The 15,938-nt window shown below is 58.3% G+C and overlaps 5 protein-coding genes across 5 annotated transcripts; 2 read left to right on the top strand and 3 right to left on the bottom strand.

The window, feature by feature from the left end:
- Positions 1 to 1,908: 1,908 nt before the first annotated feature.
- Positions 1,909 to 3,484, bottom strand: ssh4 (the record flags this gene model as incomplete). Its single annotated transcript, XM_036639960.1, has 3 exons — positions 1,909 to 2,813; positions 2,867 to 3,172; positions 3,229 to 3,484. 3 exons carry the CDS (start codon positions 3,482 to 3,484, stop codon positions 1,909 to 1,911), a joined length of 1,467 nt encoding a protein of 488 aa, XP_036494793.1.
- Positions 3,485 to 8,294: 4,810 nt separating this feature from the next.
- Positions 8,295 to 8,780, top strand: CGCS363_v008112 (uncharacterized protein; the record flags this gene model as incomplete). The annotated part of the gene is made up of 1 exon (XM_036639961.1): positions 8,295 to 8,780. One exon carries the CDS (start codon positions 8,295 to 8,297, stop codon positions 8,778 to 8,780), a length of 486 nt encoding a protein of 161 aa, XP_036494795.1.
- Positions 8,781 to 9,630: 850 nt separating this feature from the next.
- On the bottom strand, positions 9,631 to 11,812 carry CGCS363_v008113 (uncharacterized protein; the record flags this gene model as incomplete). The annotated part of the gene is made up of 2 exons (XM_036639962.1): positions 9,631 to 11,478; positions 11,528 to 11,812. The coding sequence occupies 2 exons, from the start codon at positions 11,810 to 11,812 to the stop codon at positions 9,631 to 9,633; spliced, it is 2,133 nt and encodes a 710-aa protein (XP_036494796.1).
- Positions 11,813 to 12,320: 508 nt separating this feature from the next.
- On the bottom strand, positions 12,321 to 13,475 carry CGCS363_v008114 (uncharacterized protein; the record flags this gene model as incomplete). The annotated part of the gene is made up of 1 exon (XM_036639963.1): positions 12,321 to 13,475. The coding sequence occupies one exon, from the start codon at positions 13,473 to 13,475 to the stop codon at positions 12,321 to 12,323; it is 1,155 nt and encodes a 384-aa protein (XP_036494593.1).
- An 812-nt stretch (positions 13,476 to 14,287) lies between these two features.
- CGCS363_v008115 (Phosphatidylserine decarboxylase proenzyme 1) lies at positions 14,288 to 15,847 on the top strand (the record flags this gene model as incomplete). Its single annotated transcript, XM_036639964.1, has 2 exons — positions 14,288 to 14,718; positions 14,767 to 15,847. 2 exons carry the CDS (start codon positions 14,288 to 14,290, stop codon positions 15,845 to 15,847), a joined length of 1,512 nt encoding a protein of 503 aa, XP_036494596.1.
- Between the last annotated feature and the right edge of the window lie 91 nt (positions 15,848 to 15,938).

Genomic DNA, 15,938 nt, shown 5'->3' on the forward strand with positions numbered 1-15,938 from the left:
ATGCGCACGGTGGCCTGATGAAAATCAACCAAGCTACGATAGGTTCGCCGTCATGCTCAGAGAGGTTATGCCCAGCTGGTTGTCTGCCAGGCAGATAGGTCACCTTTCTTCCAGAGAGTTCCAAAAGCCACACACACTAGGTTGTCCGCCGATAGCCTCATGACGCCGACTGACACACAACCACCGCTGCGTAGCTAATCGTGGTACCAAGAGATGAGAAGGATACATGACGGGTATGATGAGCAAGTTTCGAGTCCACCCAGGCTTTCACAGCAGCGGGAAACGTATCCAGGGGCATACATGATGATACACGTGCCACCCACCGAGCACATAGATGACCTTTGGCTGTCTCCAGATCGCAAAGCGAAGGCGCCTCATCCCCTTCGAACGGTTGTCGAGTCGAGCTTTCAGGGAACCCCGAAGTCGCCCTAGTTGTCGTTTTCGTTCTCGTTGTCGCTTCAGATGTGGAGTGCACAAACTCACTCAACTGATAGATCCACCGCATTTCATGGACATGGGCTGATGAGTTGATGAAGCTCTATATGATGAAGTTCATTTACGCAAATAACAACAGAAAGGGAGTATAAGAGGCTCATTATATATACACGCATATCCACGCAGCCTGACAGCTTATTGCGTTAACCCTACCATGTAACCTTCTACTAGATGAGCTGCGAAACCTTCTCAACGTACCCTCATACAATTGACTGGCTGTGTTCCACTGAGAAGGGGACGCTGTGGAAATTTCACAGCTCATCTAGTAAGGGAATTCACAAGGAATCGAAGGGGGCTACTTCTGGCTTTGGCACTGTTATTTTTCATTTACCAGCATGATGATATCCAGACTTTCTTGACGTTCAAACGAGACACTTTCAATCCCGTAAAAAGTCAAACTCAACTGCCCGTCAACAACAGTGCTTTCACTCAAGAATCGTTCAATCTGGCTCGAACCCCCCTCGAGTCCACTTTGCGGTCCTATAACTTTGCAACTCATCCCAACCACTGCCATTGCCAGCTCCTAGGTCCTTGGAGTAAACAAATAAAAACCAAGCAAAACGACCAAACCAGGTTCTCTCATCACCTAAATCCAGACCAGAAGTTGATCCGCTCATACTGACGCCTACATGCCTCAACTTCGTTTCATGGCTAAACAACCGCATTCCTCCATTGATGGCCAGAATTCACTTGATTTCGACTCACCCTCCTCAGGCCCCAAGTTGCATGCGCACTCGCTACGTCATCGTTGGTTGAAGACCGGTCTCGTGAGTCAAGTCGGGAGGGTGGGCATGTAAGCTTACTCGTCTGCGTACCGTAGCTTCCCCTCGAATCCCCCCCGCTGTTCTTCAACACCAATAAGCTGTCGTGCAACACAACCTCACCAAACTCCTGCAAAACACACCACGTAATGACAGACCGCACTGGTATATTGATGCAGATATCTGTGTACATAGTCCACACGCCTTGGCTGCAGACTTTCGACGCCTACTTTTTGGTTCTTTCATACAATCGGAGCGGAACAGAAGGTGGGAACAAACGCACCAGTCTGAACAAAAGAGAGTAGATGCGTCAATTCGATGCGGGTTAGGTCCAAAGGTATCATGACGCTCGCGGCCGGACCAACCTCCTTAAAAAGTCCCTCCCCTCCCTTTCCCAGTATTTCCCTTTCAACGCGCGCAGTAAAAAAAGAAAAAAAGAAGGCCACACGCAGCGTCCCATTCTATTCCAAAATGCCAAACTCCAAGATCGCCAGGCTCGGCAGTGTTCCGAACCACACATTATCACGGCCTGGAACCGCTTACAAACTCCGTGCCCCGGCAACGGCCGCAGGTTCGGTTGCCGCCTGGGCTCGTAATGCTTCGGGGGGTGTTTTTGGTATCACATCGTCCTGCCCAGCAGACTAAAAAAATTTCATTGCGCGCTCTGCGACCTCGACCGGTTGCCGTGCCGGCTGGGCCGTGGAGTGCTGTTCCCCTCCCGCCCGGCGCCGGCGCGCACCGCGTCGGTGTAGCTGGGTATCGGGGGGTGCGAAGGGCCCGCCGCTGCTGCCACCGTCGCGCCACGGCTCCGGTTGAGCACGCGGATGAGGGGCGTGTTCTCGCTGTCCGTGCTGTTCCGGCGGCTTCCGGCCTCCGAGGAATCAGGACTCGTGTACTCGGGGGGAGGATTCAGGGCGTCTTGAAGCCCAAGCCCTACGACGCTTTCCCCTTCGTGCCCGGGGTTGCTGCCGCTCGGCTCGCCGCCCTCATCGTTGGGCACGAAGTGCGTCAGGGAGATGTCAGTCGGGCTTCTCACGGGACCGGGGCTCCTCGGTGGTAGTACTCTGAAGTTTCCGCTCCTTGTGCGTCCATGCTGAGGACCCAGTCCACTCTGCGAGTACGACTGCGACTGCGTGTGCCCCCGCTGCTGCGTAATGCTGCCCGTGTAGCCGTCCTTGCGCCCGGCCTCGAGCAGGATGTCGCCCTGCTCGGAGCCGTACGGCGGAGGCGGCGCCAGGCTGCCGGTCATGGGGGCGAGGCCCCACTTCTTGACGTTGGCCTCGATGAAGACGAAGCCGGCCTGGCCAAAGTTGACGTGGATGATGCAGGGGCCGTTGGCGCCGACGGCGGGGAAGAAGTTTTGCGACTTGACACCGTGAACGACGTCCTCCAGCTTCTTACCGTTGCGGGTGAAGAAAATGGTGCCCGTCCGCGGGCGGTAGCCGACGCCAATGACGTCGCCCTGGACGTACTGCGGTGCGTAGGGTGTCGCGTTGAAGGGCTGGTTGCACCGGCGCTGGCCCGTCGACAGATATGCGGCGGAGTGTTTGTGGAAGCCTAGATAGTTAGTGCGTGCGGGAGGCGGAGGAGCAGGGACGGGTCGGGCGTACCAGGTAATCTGAACAACGGGTACGGCTTGGTGGCCATGCCGATGCTGATCAATGTGTTTTCGGGCTTGTCGTAGATCTTGGCCTCCCAGTAGTAGACTTCGTTCTGCTTCGGGACGGGCAGGTTGCTCATGACGGTGCATTCGGAGTCGAAGAACTCAATCTCGGTGCGGGCCTCGACGAAGCAGTTGGCGATTTCGAGCTCGGGCTCAAACTCCCAGGCGGAGACGCCCTTTTCTTGGATGGCGAGGTACTGGGACAGCGAAATGTCTGTCTGGACGGAGTCGGGCGGGTTCGCGTTAATGAATGCTGCGGGCTGGTCAGTGGTCTGTCTGCGGATGGCGCGGCAGGTGTTGGGTAGTTACCCTTTGCTCTCAAATACTCGGTCCGCTGCATGTCGTCCATGGACTCGAGGGCCTCGGCCTCTTCCCTGGCAAAGGCCTGCTCATCGTCGTACTCGCCGGGGCGTCCGATGCGATCGAGAAAGATGCGACCGCTGGCTGTGTATCTGAAGAAGTAGATGACGAGGAAGATGACGGCGATAAGGACGGCGGAGCCAAAGGAGGACAGCAGCCCGATGACGACGCCATTAAGGGCCGACGACGGTGTTGTCGGAGCCATGACGGGCAGGCGGGCGGCGGTCGTCGAGTCAATCCGGTCGGTCGGTTGGTCGGGTGAGGGATTGGAATCGGTCGATCGAGAGGAGGGACGGCTGGCGTCACCGCCGCGAAAGCAGCATTCGGGGGGATGGACTCGGCTGGCGGGTGTGAAGAGGAAGAGAAGGCGCGATAACAAACAGGTGGCGTGAGAAGGGAAGGAAAGTCGACGTCGACGGACGCAAGGGTTGAAAGCGAAGGCGAAGGAGAGGGAGAGATGCGGATTGAATCGGGATCGAAGTGGCTAGGTGAGGTAGGTTGGGTCAGACGAGCTGGTCGTCGATGTCGCCGCGGTGGTGGTGGTGGTGGTGGAGGTCGTTGTTGGGCGGTTGCGTGCCGCTAACAGCAGGGCACCTTGAGAGCGGTGCGTGCAGCAGAGCAGTGCAGTGCAATGCAGTGCAGATGGCTGGCGGTGGTGGTAGGTCGAAGGTACGGATAGGTAGGCGGCAGGTAGTGGTGGTGGTACACAGGCTCCGACTGTCCCAAGTCGCAGGTTGATGGGGCCTGGGGGTGACCAGGTGCTCTTTGGAGTTTGGGTGCCTCCCGTCTTGTTTGTGGCGGGTCCTCAGCTGAGATCGGACTCTGGGCGCTGTGCGGCGCAGTGGCCTGGTCTGGTCCCGTATCCGCAAGGTGAGTTGCAGGCAAGGTACGGCAAGGCAAGGCAAGGTATCCGTAAGGTTAGTGTAGATAAGGCGGCGCGAGGCGAGGCGGAGGAAGGACTAATAAGAGGTGGACAGGGCGGGTATCGATATGCTATGCCTATGCAGGATGGACGGCGTGCAGACAGAGAACAGTAGTCTGTCGATGGGATGAATCGAGGGAGAGGGGAAGGCGGACAGAAAAAAAAAATAACGTCGTGAGGGCCGTGGACCAAGGTCGGCCGTTGATGCAGCGCAGCAGCAGCTAATGCGTCGGTGTGCGTGTGTGCGTGAGTGGTGGATGTGTGTGGTGTGTGGTGTGTGGTGTTGGACTGCGAGGGGCGCCGGCGGGAGGAGGAGGTGGAGGAAGGGAGGGGAAGAAAGATGATGACAGGATGAAAAAAGCAATCAAGATCCAAGCAAGGGGCGACACACACTCAGCGCACGGCGGCACAACAGAGAAGCGACTGATGGGTTGCAAGTTGCGCGATGCTCGGAGAAAAAAGGACGAAAGACGGATGGAGAAGGACGTTGAGAGAAAGTCGTCGTCAGTTCCAAGAGCGACGGCGGCGACGGCGACAGCGCTGGTACAGGATTTCCCTGGAGATGTACGGCGCAGTTCAGTGTTCTCTGTACACAGCAAGGCACGGCAAGGTACATGGTCATGGGCAGCAAATTGTTAGAGGATCGTGTCTGCATTCGGTGTCGCATTCTAACGGGTGGCGGGGGCCATTCCCGTACTGCGGAGACGCCGCGCCCAGTCGTCGCCCGTCGTCCGCTGCGGTGCCCAGTTCCTGCAAAGTACCTACCATAGTACAGGCCAAAGATGACGCTGACTGACGGGTCCCAGCTCCAGCTTTCCAGGCCCGCGCAGCACGCGGTAGGCTCCCCTTGGCCCTCGCGACCTGGGGCAGACCTGGGCCAGGTACATGGCCATGCACGTAATGCCACCGCGGACGGGAAGTACCCTGAGGACAAGAGACAAGAACGGACTCTGACAACTCACCTCACCTTTGCATTGGAGCTGCTGCACAGCACATTGGACCATCCACCGAGGAGAGAGCCCGACCCCCGACCCCGACTCACCTCGACCCGTTGACCTGCAGCAATGCCATGGCCTCCGGAATCTGCGCATCCTTCTGGGTCGATGGGTCGCTGGGTCGCTGGAAGCACCGGAGACGGACGGGGCCATGTTGCCATGCTACTGTGCTGCGTACCCGCACCGCCAGAAAAAGTGACGGAATCAGCCAACAGTGTGTCACTCCCGGTGCCGAGTGTCAACACCCCGGGCAGCGTCGTTTTTTTGCCATTCCTGTCGTCGCGTGCCCATCGATCCTCGACCCTCTTACAAGTTACCCCTCCGCCACCACTCCTCTTGTCGCAGGGTGCCGTCTGTCTCTCTGTCTTCATTGTTCGACTCCAACCATCGTCCACAAGCCATGCCGCCTCCGTCGATCCGAAGCCTTCGACAGCCCCTTTTTCAGCCATGGCATCGCCGCTAGCAATCAGCGAACAAGACAAGCCCTCCCAGGCACCCACGCGGCGAACGCATAACCATCGCCCGGACGGTCAAGCCTTAGCCCAGGTTGCCTAGGTAGGTACCTTACTTGGGAAGTGGTAGGGCCAAGGGCAAAAGGGACGACCGAGTTGCTGTGTGCTTGTCAGGAGTGGCTGGCAGCCCCGGCGCAGCCCACTAGTTTCATCGGACAGAGGGCGAGGCACTTTTCGCATTGGGTTTCATGCTCTGGCCGTCTTTGTTCCCAAAGAGTTCCCTCGTCGTCTTGAAGCCGCCCGTGCTCAGCCGCATCCCCCCCCCTTTTTTTTCTTTTCCAGTGTCTTGAACGTTGGTTGTCCCATCTGTCCAATAATGCCCCGTCGCCTTTGTTTTCGTGAGAGACACGCCGCGTGCCTGGCCGGCCGGTCTCATCGTCCAGTCAGAGCCGCCCCCTATTGCCATTGTCATGCCTTCCATGCCTTTCCTTTCAGGAACGTTATGCAACGGCTGCAGCAACTAAAGGCATTCTGCATTCCTCGCCCGCATCCCCGTCCGGCCCGGAATCGTCCAAGCTGCTGCTCTTTCGGTCCACGGCACCCCCATTCCAACGTCCGTGGTCGTTGTCGGGTCCGGCCAACGTCGAAGCCATCGTCTAGGATGCAAATGGTCAAGATGCGGCGCCGTCGCCAAAATAGGTCCCCCGTCAGTGCTTCATCGCCATGGATCCCGCCCGGGCTTTTCCCTCCTGTCAAGTTGTCAAACCGCCCCCTCCCCCCTCGACGGCGCCCGCGAACGGCGACGGCGCACTGTCGCTAATCGGAAAGGCGAGCGGGCGGGCGGGCGGGCGCCCACTCTGTGATGCTACACTCTTTTTCGTTGCGTTGCGCGTGAAGAACCCCGCCCATAAGGCACCCCTGCAGTTTCCCACTTTACGGGAGATCGCCGGCCGGCATCTGGAGGGTCTCCACATCGGAGCCGGTCCCCGCTCCGGATCACGACGCCGGTCTCTTTTTGTGCACGGTGAATTTGCAACTCCACCCGACGGCGACGACTGCGTGACACTTTTTTTTTTTTTTTTTTTTTTTCCACACAGGCTTTTCCACACAGGGTTTTGGAGATACAGCAGCAAGGTGTGTATATGTACGGCATGCGAATTGTTGTGGCGGCCAGAAAAAAAAAAACATCTGACAGATGAGCGAAGCTGGGCTTCACTCCAGACCCGTAATTCACGCATCAGATAACAAACTATAAATTCCTCTAACATGGGCATGCCCACAAATCATACCGCCCATTACATCGTGACGCCGCTCAAGTCCAGAAGGGTTGCTTGTGTTGCCCGCTTGTAGAGTTGCTCACTCGGGTTGCTCACTCAGGTTGAATCACCCCCACGAGCATACCAGATCTGTGTTTTCGGTGACTGGGCGCCATCCATCTTGTGGAGACCGGTAGATAGAAATCATTGAGTGCCGTTGTATATCTGAACTCAAATTGTCGTGACGTACTCCAGTCAGATGCATTATTCACTAGAACGAGACCTTCATTCTCTCTCCCCCATACTAACCAAGCAAGCCATCTCCAGTGCCTGCAGGTCTCCTACAAATTGGGTGTCCTCTCCCGCAGACTGCCAGAAATCCATCCGTTCTACATACACAAACAATGCCTCGCTCATAGTCATTGTTTCCGGCAAGTATATATCCAGCTCGCTGCGTCCTGGCAGAATCTTTCTCCCTTTACCCAACTCGACAGGCTTGAAGGTAACAGTCCAGTTGACCAGCCAGTCATAACTGACCAAGTCTGCTTCGTTTCGGCTTTTGCTTTTTTCCTTCTTTGCGAGTTTTTCACATTAAAGGTAAGCTTTCTATTTCATTCTTCTTCCACTCGGCCTCTGCCAAGTCCGCTGCCTCTTGAGAGTGTCTTCTTTCCAGAGTCACCAGTCTCAAAGGCAAGCTTCCTATTTCCTTATTTATTTCTACCAACTACTGTCACTTGTATAACCAGCCCGCTAGGAAACGTCTTCTTCCTCTCCTTTTCACACGCGTTCTTGTCTGACACGTACATACAGTCCGTAGAAGACAGCCAGGATGAACACACAGCAGGGCACATGGACACAGCAGCCGGGCTCTTGGCCACAGCCGGGCCCTTGGGCACAACAGAGCATCTGGCCACAGCAGGTCCCCTATCCACAGCCTGGCTCTTGGACACAGCAGAGCTGGTCACCGCTGGGTTGGACAGCGCCGAGCTGCTTTTGGCAACAGGTGCCTGTAAAGTGCCTCGCCCACGGTCAATTAATGTGTCTTCCCTGCCAACAGTGGGTTCTTCGTCCCAGCCGGCCACCTCCCGTCCCGCAAATCATCACGGAGGGTCTCCTCCACGAAGTAAACCAGAGGCCAACATGTCGGCACTACGTCGACTACTGCTGCGAGAGGCCGGATAACTGTGATTTCCCCCACAGACACAATGAGCGCTCGCCAGCACCTTCTAAGAAAGACACCTGCAGACACTGGTATAACAACGATGACGATATGAGCAGGTGTGGGTACGGTGTGGAAGAGTGTGATTTCCACCACCCTTACAGAAAGCCAAATGAACGTCGTCTCCCCCTGGGCTCCTTTACGTGGAGGGGAACAACATACACCCCGACGATGGTGCCGCTAGGCTTCTACCCCCAGGTCATCTCTCCTCAGGTTGTTTCTTCTCAGGCCAGCTATACCCAGGCCAGCTCTCCTCAGGCCAGCTATACCCAGGCCAGCTCTCCTCAGGTCACCTCTACCCAGGCCACCTCTCCCCAGCCCGCGGCCTCCATCACCGTCTCTCAACCCGAGCGCTGGAGCCAACAATGCCCGCTCCTGGACAAATGCCCGGGTTTCGGAAAGAGCTGTCCCCATAGGCACAGTGTCATTGCCCACGGCACCCGGCAGCCAAAGGCCGCCGAAGACCGCCCAGTTGGCGAGAGCAGCCAGGCAGCCCAGGATGACGCCAGCGACAGTGAAGCTGGTCAATCCGCTAAAGAAGACCAAGACGACAGCGATGACGACAGCCAATACGAAAGGCCACCAAGTCGTGGTTGCTGGTCAGACGTCAGTGAAGAGGAAAGACCAAGTCTTCGGCGTACACAGTCAATGGAGTAGTTGCTCCCGCCGGCGGAAAAGATGACGGGGTAGCTACCAGGGAAGAAAGAGGGCTACTGGGACGGGACACACGGTACGATATGGATTTCTTCAAGCCCAGATTTAAGACACAGGAGCAGGCGGTCGTTTCGAGGGGCATCTGCAGTTACTAGACTGCAGCACCGGTTTTCTTTGGGCACTGTTTTGGGCTATTAGTTTAGGATACCCGGCAGCCATACTGGCCATGCCTCCTTTTACTTGTATTTGTCGATTTACGCGGCGTTCGAGGGCACATCATAGGGATAGCACCATCACGGCATTACTTGGCCGGAAATAAAATGAATTCAACTTCCCTTCTGTGTAAGCCCCGTGCCATGAACCAGGCACAATCATCGAGATGCCATGAAACAAGTGGCGTGAACCAACACCGTCGAGCAAGTGCCACCAGGCACCGCACAACCTCCTCCAGCCCTACAGAACGCCACCTCCGCAGCAGACTTTTCGCATCGGATACGAGAAATCGCGCAGACGGAAAGGTGCAACTCCTGCGTGGGGGCAGGCCGCAGAGGTGCAGAGTGGCTTACACTCAAGGTCTGCCTGGCAGCGCCCATAGGGCCTGGATGAGCAGACGGCTGTTCACGGATCGGGCAGGGAAGTGCTACGGGAAATCCAGGAGGTCTTTAAATGAATAATACATCACTAAGAAGCAGATGCCTAACAAAGAAGACTTGTTGATGATCTAAAAAGATGCATGTGTTGATTCCCGATGCCAACGCTCTACACCCGACTCCGTGCGAAAGGAATGCTCGCGGCATCCACTGGGTAATCTGTATTTTACAACGGTACTCGCTTCATCCTCGCAGCCTCATCCTCACAGCGCCACCAACGGCTGCTGTTGCTGCTGTTCCTCTTGTCGCTGCTCACCATGATTTTGTTGTGCCTCGCTGGTTCCGTTCTCTGTTTCATTCCGTGTCTCAGCCGTCTCCTCATTTTGGGCTTCCGTGTTCTCGGCGTTTGCTGCTGCCTCCGCGGCGGCCGCTGCGGCTGCCTCTGCCTCCTCCCTCCGCTGACGCTCGGCGCGAGCCTCAGCTTCAAGGTGGGCAATGTGGCGTTCCGCAACGCCTGGAGCGATACTGGCAAGGAAGAGCAGGCCCGCTCTCTCGAGCCGACGCACCTGATCCATGACCCAGTTGCCGTTGTCGTGTCTGCGCTGGTCCACCAGTCTGGCGGCTGCGCGTGCTGGGTCGGGGCGGCCGTCTGCGCCAATGATGGCGTCTCTGGCTCGCACTGGCTCGTTGGGCTGATTCGGCGCAGCCAGGGGGATCAGATTCTCCATGTGACGTCTGACCGGGCCCACGGCCTGGTCGAAGAAGCCGTTGAGCAGCCCGGTGTTCAGGACAAAGATGCTAAAGGCGATGAAGACGACCGTGAACCATCTCGACCAGCTGGCGTTGGGCGACGTAAACCACCACACAAAGAGACCGAGTCTGACGATGAGCCAAAAGTGCGGCCACACCTGCGCAATCAGCGGGGCGATGCCGGGGTTGTTGGGATGCGCCGGCACGGCGGCAATGGGAGGCTGTCCCTGGGGATGAACCTCCGGCTGCGGCGGCGCCTGGACGGGCTCGGCAGGCTGAGCAGGCTGGTGGTCGTCCTGCTGCGCTTGAGGCGTGGCAAAGGTCGGCCACGCAACGTGCTGGGGTCGGCCTCTCATTCTGGCGAGGGTCGACGCCGTCTGGTGAAAGGTTGAAATCGGCTGGTACGGCATTCTAGTTGTAGGGGTATAGTATGTCTCTGAATTGTTGTTGATAAGAACGGCACGCGGGCCCTGGGGAGAATTCAAAATGTAGACCTCGGGGCCGCTTGGTGCTTGGCGCTGCACAGAGTGTCCGCTGCCGCCGCTGACGGACCGCGCGGTAGGGTCGGGCGTGGCCCGTCTGCTGCTTGCCCTGGAGCCCGGGGGATAGAAGGGGGTGGTGACGCCGACGGAGCCGTTGGCGAGGGACGTTCCCGAAGCGCTCCTCTGCATGGCGTTGGTCATGGCAAGCGTCGCCTGGCCGGCGTCGGCGCCTCGCAAGATGTTCTGGACCTCTGACGCTGACAGCGGCGTCGTGCCGGGCTGCCCGTGAACGTTGAGCGTGCCGCCGAGAAGCGTCTCGTTGACCGTCACGCGGTACGGCTGGCCGTTCGGCATGACGCCCTCCCTGACGTAGGTATGCGTGTCTGGGTTCGCCGGGCTGACCCGACCGCGCGTAGGGTCGGCAGGGTTCGCCGGCGCGTTGGGGTCGCCGATGCCGTGCAGACCGAGAGACGCCCGGAGGGACTGGTTGTGGTTGATTTGCTGGTTCATCTGCTGGTTGGCCATGGCTCTGTTCATGGCCTCTCGCTGCAGCCCGTTCATCCACGCCGCCATGCTCTGGTGCTGCTGTGCCTGCATCTGCTGGATCTGCTGCAGCGACAGGTTCGAGGGTATCTGCGAGGGCGTCGGGAAAGGCAGCGGGTTCGAAGTCGGGGGCATTGGGGTGCGCCTGGTGAAGGCCGCCGCCGTTGGCTGACTGCCATGCGGGTGCGCGTGGCCGGGGTTCACGGGGACGTGGAACTGGGCGATCGGCGGCGCCGGGCTCGAGCCGCGAGCCAGGGCCGGTGTCGGTGTCGAGCGGTGCGTCTCCGCGACGTCTCGGAGAACCAGGTGGATGGTCTGCTGGTCGGTGTTGCGAATCTACTCGGTCAGCATCGCGCACAGCGTCAGCAGGAGCGGGCCAGCTTACGACTTCCTCGCCGATGACGTTCAACAGAGTATCGCCGTCCTGCGACAGGGGCCGTCCCCGATAGATCAATCGCTGCTGGGCGTCGGTCGGCTTCAGAGGCAGGGCCTGGCGGATCTTCTCCTTGACCTGGCGGACGGTCGTCGAGGCTGGGAGGCTTGGGAACACCAGGGGCCGGCCGGAGCTCGCGGCGGTCGACGGTGACAGGACCTGCAGGTTTACGGACAGGTGGTCGGAAGCGGCCTCTGGCGCAGGCTGCGCGGTCGAAGACGAGGCTTCAGACGCCATGTTGACGTCCTATCGGTCATGCCACGCAAAGCGCAGCGCGGCAGCTCGGTCGAAGCGCTGTGATTGTCGGCGGGAGAGGTCCGGTGTGGTTGCGCGCGAGGACACGATTCTCATGTCACCGTGCCGTTGGTACTGGAAATTTAGGACATGTGTTGCCCTCCGACTGCAGACGGCAGGAGGTAGCTCAGGTACAGGACCCGCTGGCCTCACTAGGACGGGGTACGTACCCGGACCCTGGGCGCCGGAAAGCCCGATCCATGCGTGCCTGCCCCAATCGGGGAACGGTGACAGTTGGATTATGTAACGCGGATGAGATGCATCTCACCATGAGGCCCAATCGTTTGCATGTCACTCACGTCGGGGTTTTTGTTGTGAAGCATAAGTCCATTTGATGAAGCTATTCTAAGTGTACTGTGATCCTTGGCTTCATCCTCATTTTTGCTTGACCCTGAATTCATCTTTTTGTCTGCCCCGTCTCATCAACGGCCTCACTTCGAACCCACATGATTCATGACAACTTCCCTCCCTCGCTCGCGTGCTCCCACTCTTTGAGGAGCCAACGCACGCCGTAGCAGTGCTTGACGTGCTCAGCAAAGTCCGTCTTCGCGTATGGCCTGGAGGCTGCGGCTTCCAAGACAATGTGAAAGTACTGGTTCCCTCGCAGCTCCGGTGGTATCAGGTGCTCCGGCACCGGCGGCATCGTGTTGAAACATGCGTTGCTCAGCTCCACGCATCCTTTGCAAAAGTGCCCGTGGTCAGCGCCAGAGCCGGAGACGAAGGGCATCATAACAGCAGCCATGCCCTCAAAAGCGTCCTCGACTCTGTAGGAAAACATCGGCACCGAGTGCTGCAGCTTGTGTGGCAGCCTGCCAAGCAGATTCAGGTCACAGCCGGGCGGTCCCAGCCTGAGGTGATACACGTCCCAGATGAAGTCATCCTCGTCGGTATCCATCGTGAGCATCGGCATCAGCTCAGCCAGCTTCTCCTCAGAGGAGTCGTGGATCCGAAGCGCCAGTTGCTTGAGATGCTTCACGCTGACCAGCCGGAGTGGCTTTGGCCAGGTTTTTGACGTCCAGTATCCATAGTCTCCCGGGAGAGTATGCATGACGGGAATTTCGCTCAATTGCTCATCAGTGAGAGAGAAGCACCTCCGCGCCAGGCTTTCCGTCGTCATCAGGAACGAGCGATTCAGCATCAGGCACGACTCGCAGACCCTCTCGCAGGTAGGCAGATACAGAAAGTCGCCAAACTGGAAGCAGGAGGCGCATTTTTTCGACCTGAGCACACATCGCAGGGACGATGCCGGGTGATGGCGGATGAGATTGGTCTTTGCGAGAGCGACCAAGACGCCCGGCGCGTGCTGCATCATCTCTGCAAAAGCCGGCAGGCCTTCGACGGTGTCCTTGGCTTTCCTCGAGGTGCGGAGAAGACGTGAGAGGGATCGGAAGTCGAGCTGCTCCATGAAGAGAAGCAAGAGCTCTGTGGGGAAGCAGTCGAGCGTTCCGAGGCTTGAGTGACGGGACCCCAAGGGTAATGTCGACGGTCTCGCGGTTGTGCCTCGCTCATCAAATTGGATACAGTGGATTTTCTTGATGTTCTCATGGTGATCGAGCTGTCTGATGGTCTGCTCCGAGAGCGCCAACGGAAGAGCCTCGCAAGCCATTGTAAGAGCGGGTGAAGTGTGAAGGTTGATTGGTGAGTGCGAATGCGGTTGCCGGGTCCTTAAGTTGTCAGTTGGTTTACACACCAATGGATTTATCGAAAAGGTACCCCAGATCTGATCAATCAAGTCTTCGCTCTCATCCGAACGGGATCTTAGACAGCTTTACGATGCGAGTGGCAGCAAAAGGGGCAGAAGAAATTTGTGCCATCTAGATAGATTGATGGCGCAGCACGAACGCTCAGAAAGGAGCCAGACCAGGAAGACGCAGGAAGAGGGACCCTTGCATGCAGCTAAATGATGGACTTTTCAGCTGGCAACAAGACAGCCTCACAAATGCCATTGCCAAGTCAAATTCGCTAGTTTTCTTGATATTTCTTTTTCTCGAGTCCCTCGACAAATAATTCTTCATGTTTTACACTGCCTTACGAGCTGAGGTCTTGGGGACTCATAGTCACGTTCATGCTCAAGTCATAGGTTCGTGAACATTTACCCGTGGGAAGAGGACGAAAACTCAATTGAGTCCATTAATTAACACACAATCTTCAATTGAGCCATTTCGCACTACAGTTCTTTTTTTTTACCACAGGGATATGTCGAATAATTTCATGGTGTTGAAGTTCATTTTATGCACATTTCCCAAAACAGACTAGCGCCTTCACATGGTTCACGCTGCGTCATGCCACAGCTAAAGCTCTACCTGCAAGATCTCAGCAGAAGCCTCGCCGCCCGCCCCAGCGATTTATCGTCCCGCAAACCCGGCAGAGGCTCGCGGTTCGAACCCCCTCGACCTGATTGAGGCTTCCCAACACACGATGGCCACGCTGTACGCGCGACCGAGCCAGCTGCGGGCCAACCTCCTCCACGGGCCCTTCTCCTCGACCCGTTTCTTCTCCCAACACCACCACCGCCCGCGCTTCTCCGACCGCCTGCGGTTCGCCCTCAAAAACTCCAAAGTGCAGTGGTACCAGATCCCCGTGGGGGTCGGCATCGGCTTCCTGGGTCTCGTCCAGTTCTACAAGGTTTCGTCGCGCGACCGAGAGAGCCAGGAGAGGAGCGAGGTCCAGGATGCGCCACCCAAGAAGCGCGCAAAGATCAGGCCAGACGGCCCATGGCAGGTCCAGGTCATGTCGACGCTGCCCCTCAAGGCCATCTCGAGGCTCTGGGGCCGCTTCAACGAGCTGACAATCCCCTACTACCTCCGCGTCCCCGGTTTCAAGCTCTACTCTTGGGTTTTCGGTGTCAAGTGAGTCGAGATTGCCGCCGCGAGAGGACGCTACTAACCCTTCGACAGCTTGAACGAAGTCGCCGAGCCCGACCTCCACGTGTACCCGAACCTCGCCTCCTTCTTCTACCGCACCCTGAAGCCCGGCGCCCGTCCCCTCGACCCGAACCCCCACGCCCTGCTCTCCCCGTCCGACGGCAAGGTCCTGCAGTTTGGCCAGATCCAGGGCGGCGACATTGAGCAGGTCAAGGGCATGACGTACAGCGTCGACGCGCTCCTCGGAAAGAACACCCCCAGCTCCAGCGTTGCCAGCGGATGGACCACGCCCCAGGAGGCCGAGCAGAACGTCTCGTCGGAGGAGGACCTGGTCAAGACGGACGAGGAGTTTGCCCGCGTCAACGGCATCTCCTACACCGTGCCCAGCCTGCTGTCCGGCGCCGCCATGTCCCAGCGGGTCGGCTCCCTCAAGGACGAGGCCGCCGGGCCCCCCTCGCCCTCTGCCGTCTCCGAGGTCCGCGCCGACCTCGCCCTCGGCGAGAAGCCCTGGTACCAGCTGCTGTCCCCCGAGAACAAGACCTCCCTCTACTACGCCGTCATCTACCTCGCCCCCGGGGACTACCACCGCTTCCACTCCCCCACGAACTGGGTCGTCGAGCGCCGCCGCCACTTCGCAGGCGAGCTCTACAGCGTCTCCCCATACCTCCAGCGCACCCTGCCCGGCCTCTTCACCCTCAACGAGCGCGTCGTCCTGCTCGGCCGCTGGCGCTACGGCTTCTTCAGCTACGTCCCCGTCGGCGCCACCAACGTCGGCTCCATCAAGGTCAACTTCGACCGCGAGCTGCGCACCAACAGCCTGACCACCGACACGGCCGCCGACCGCGCCGCCGAGGAGGCCGCCAAGCGCGGCGAGCCGTACCTCGGTTTCGCCGAGGCCACCTACGCGTCCGCGAGCAGGGTCCTCGGCGGCCACGCGCTGCGCAGGGGCGAGGAGATGGGCGGCTTCCAGCTCGGCAGCACGATTGTGCTGGTGTTTGAGGCGCCCACGGAGGGCAAGACGGCAGAGGGCAAGAGCAGCGGCTGGAGGTGGGCCGTTGAAAAGGGCCACACGGTCAAGATGGGCCAGGCGTTGGGATACATTGACGAAGAATAAATGTCCAAAAGGCGGATGTCAACATATATAACGACATGTCAAATGATACAACACAATTGATACAGATCTAAAGGAATGTGTGGCGTCTCGA

The sequence above is a fragment of the Colletotrichum siamense genome (assembly GCF_013390195.1).
Source record: "Colletotrichum siamense strain Cg363 chromosome Unknown KSG_Cg363_contig05, whole genome shotgun sequence".
NCBI classification, from domain to species: Eukaryota; Fungi; Ascomycota; class Sordariomycetes; order Glomerellales; family Glomerellaceae; genus Colletotrichum; species Colletotrichum siamense.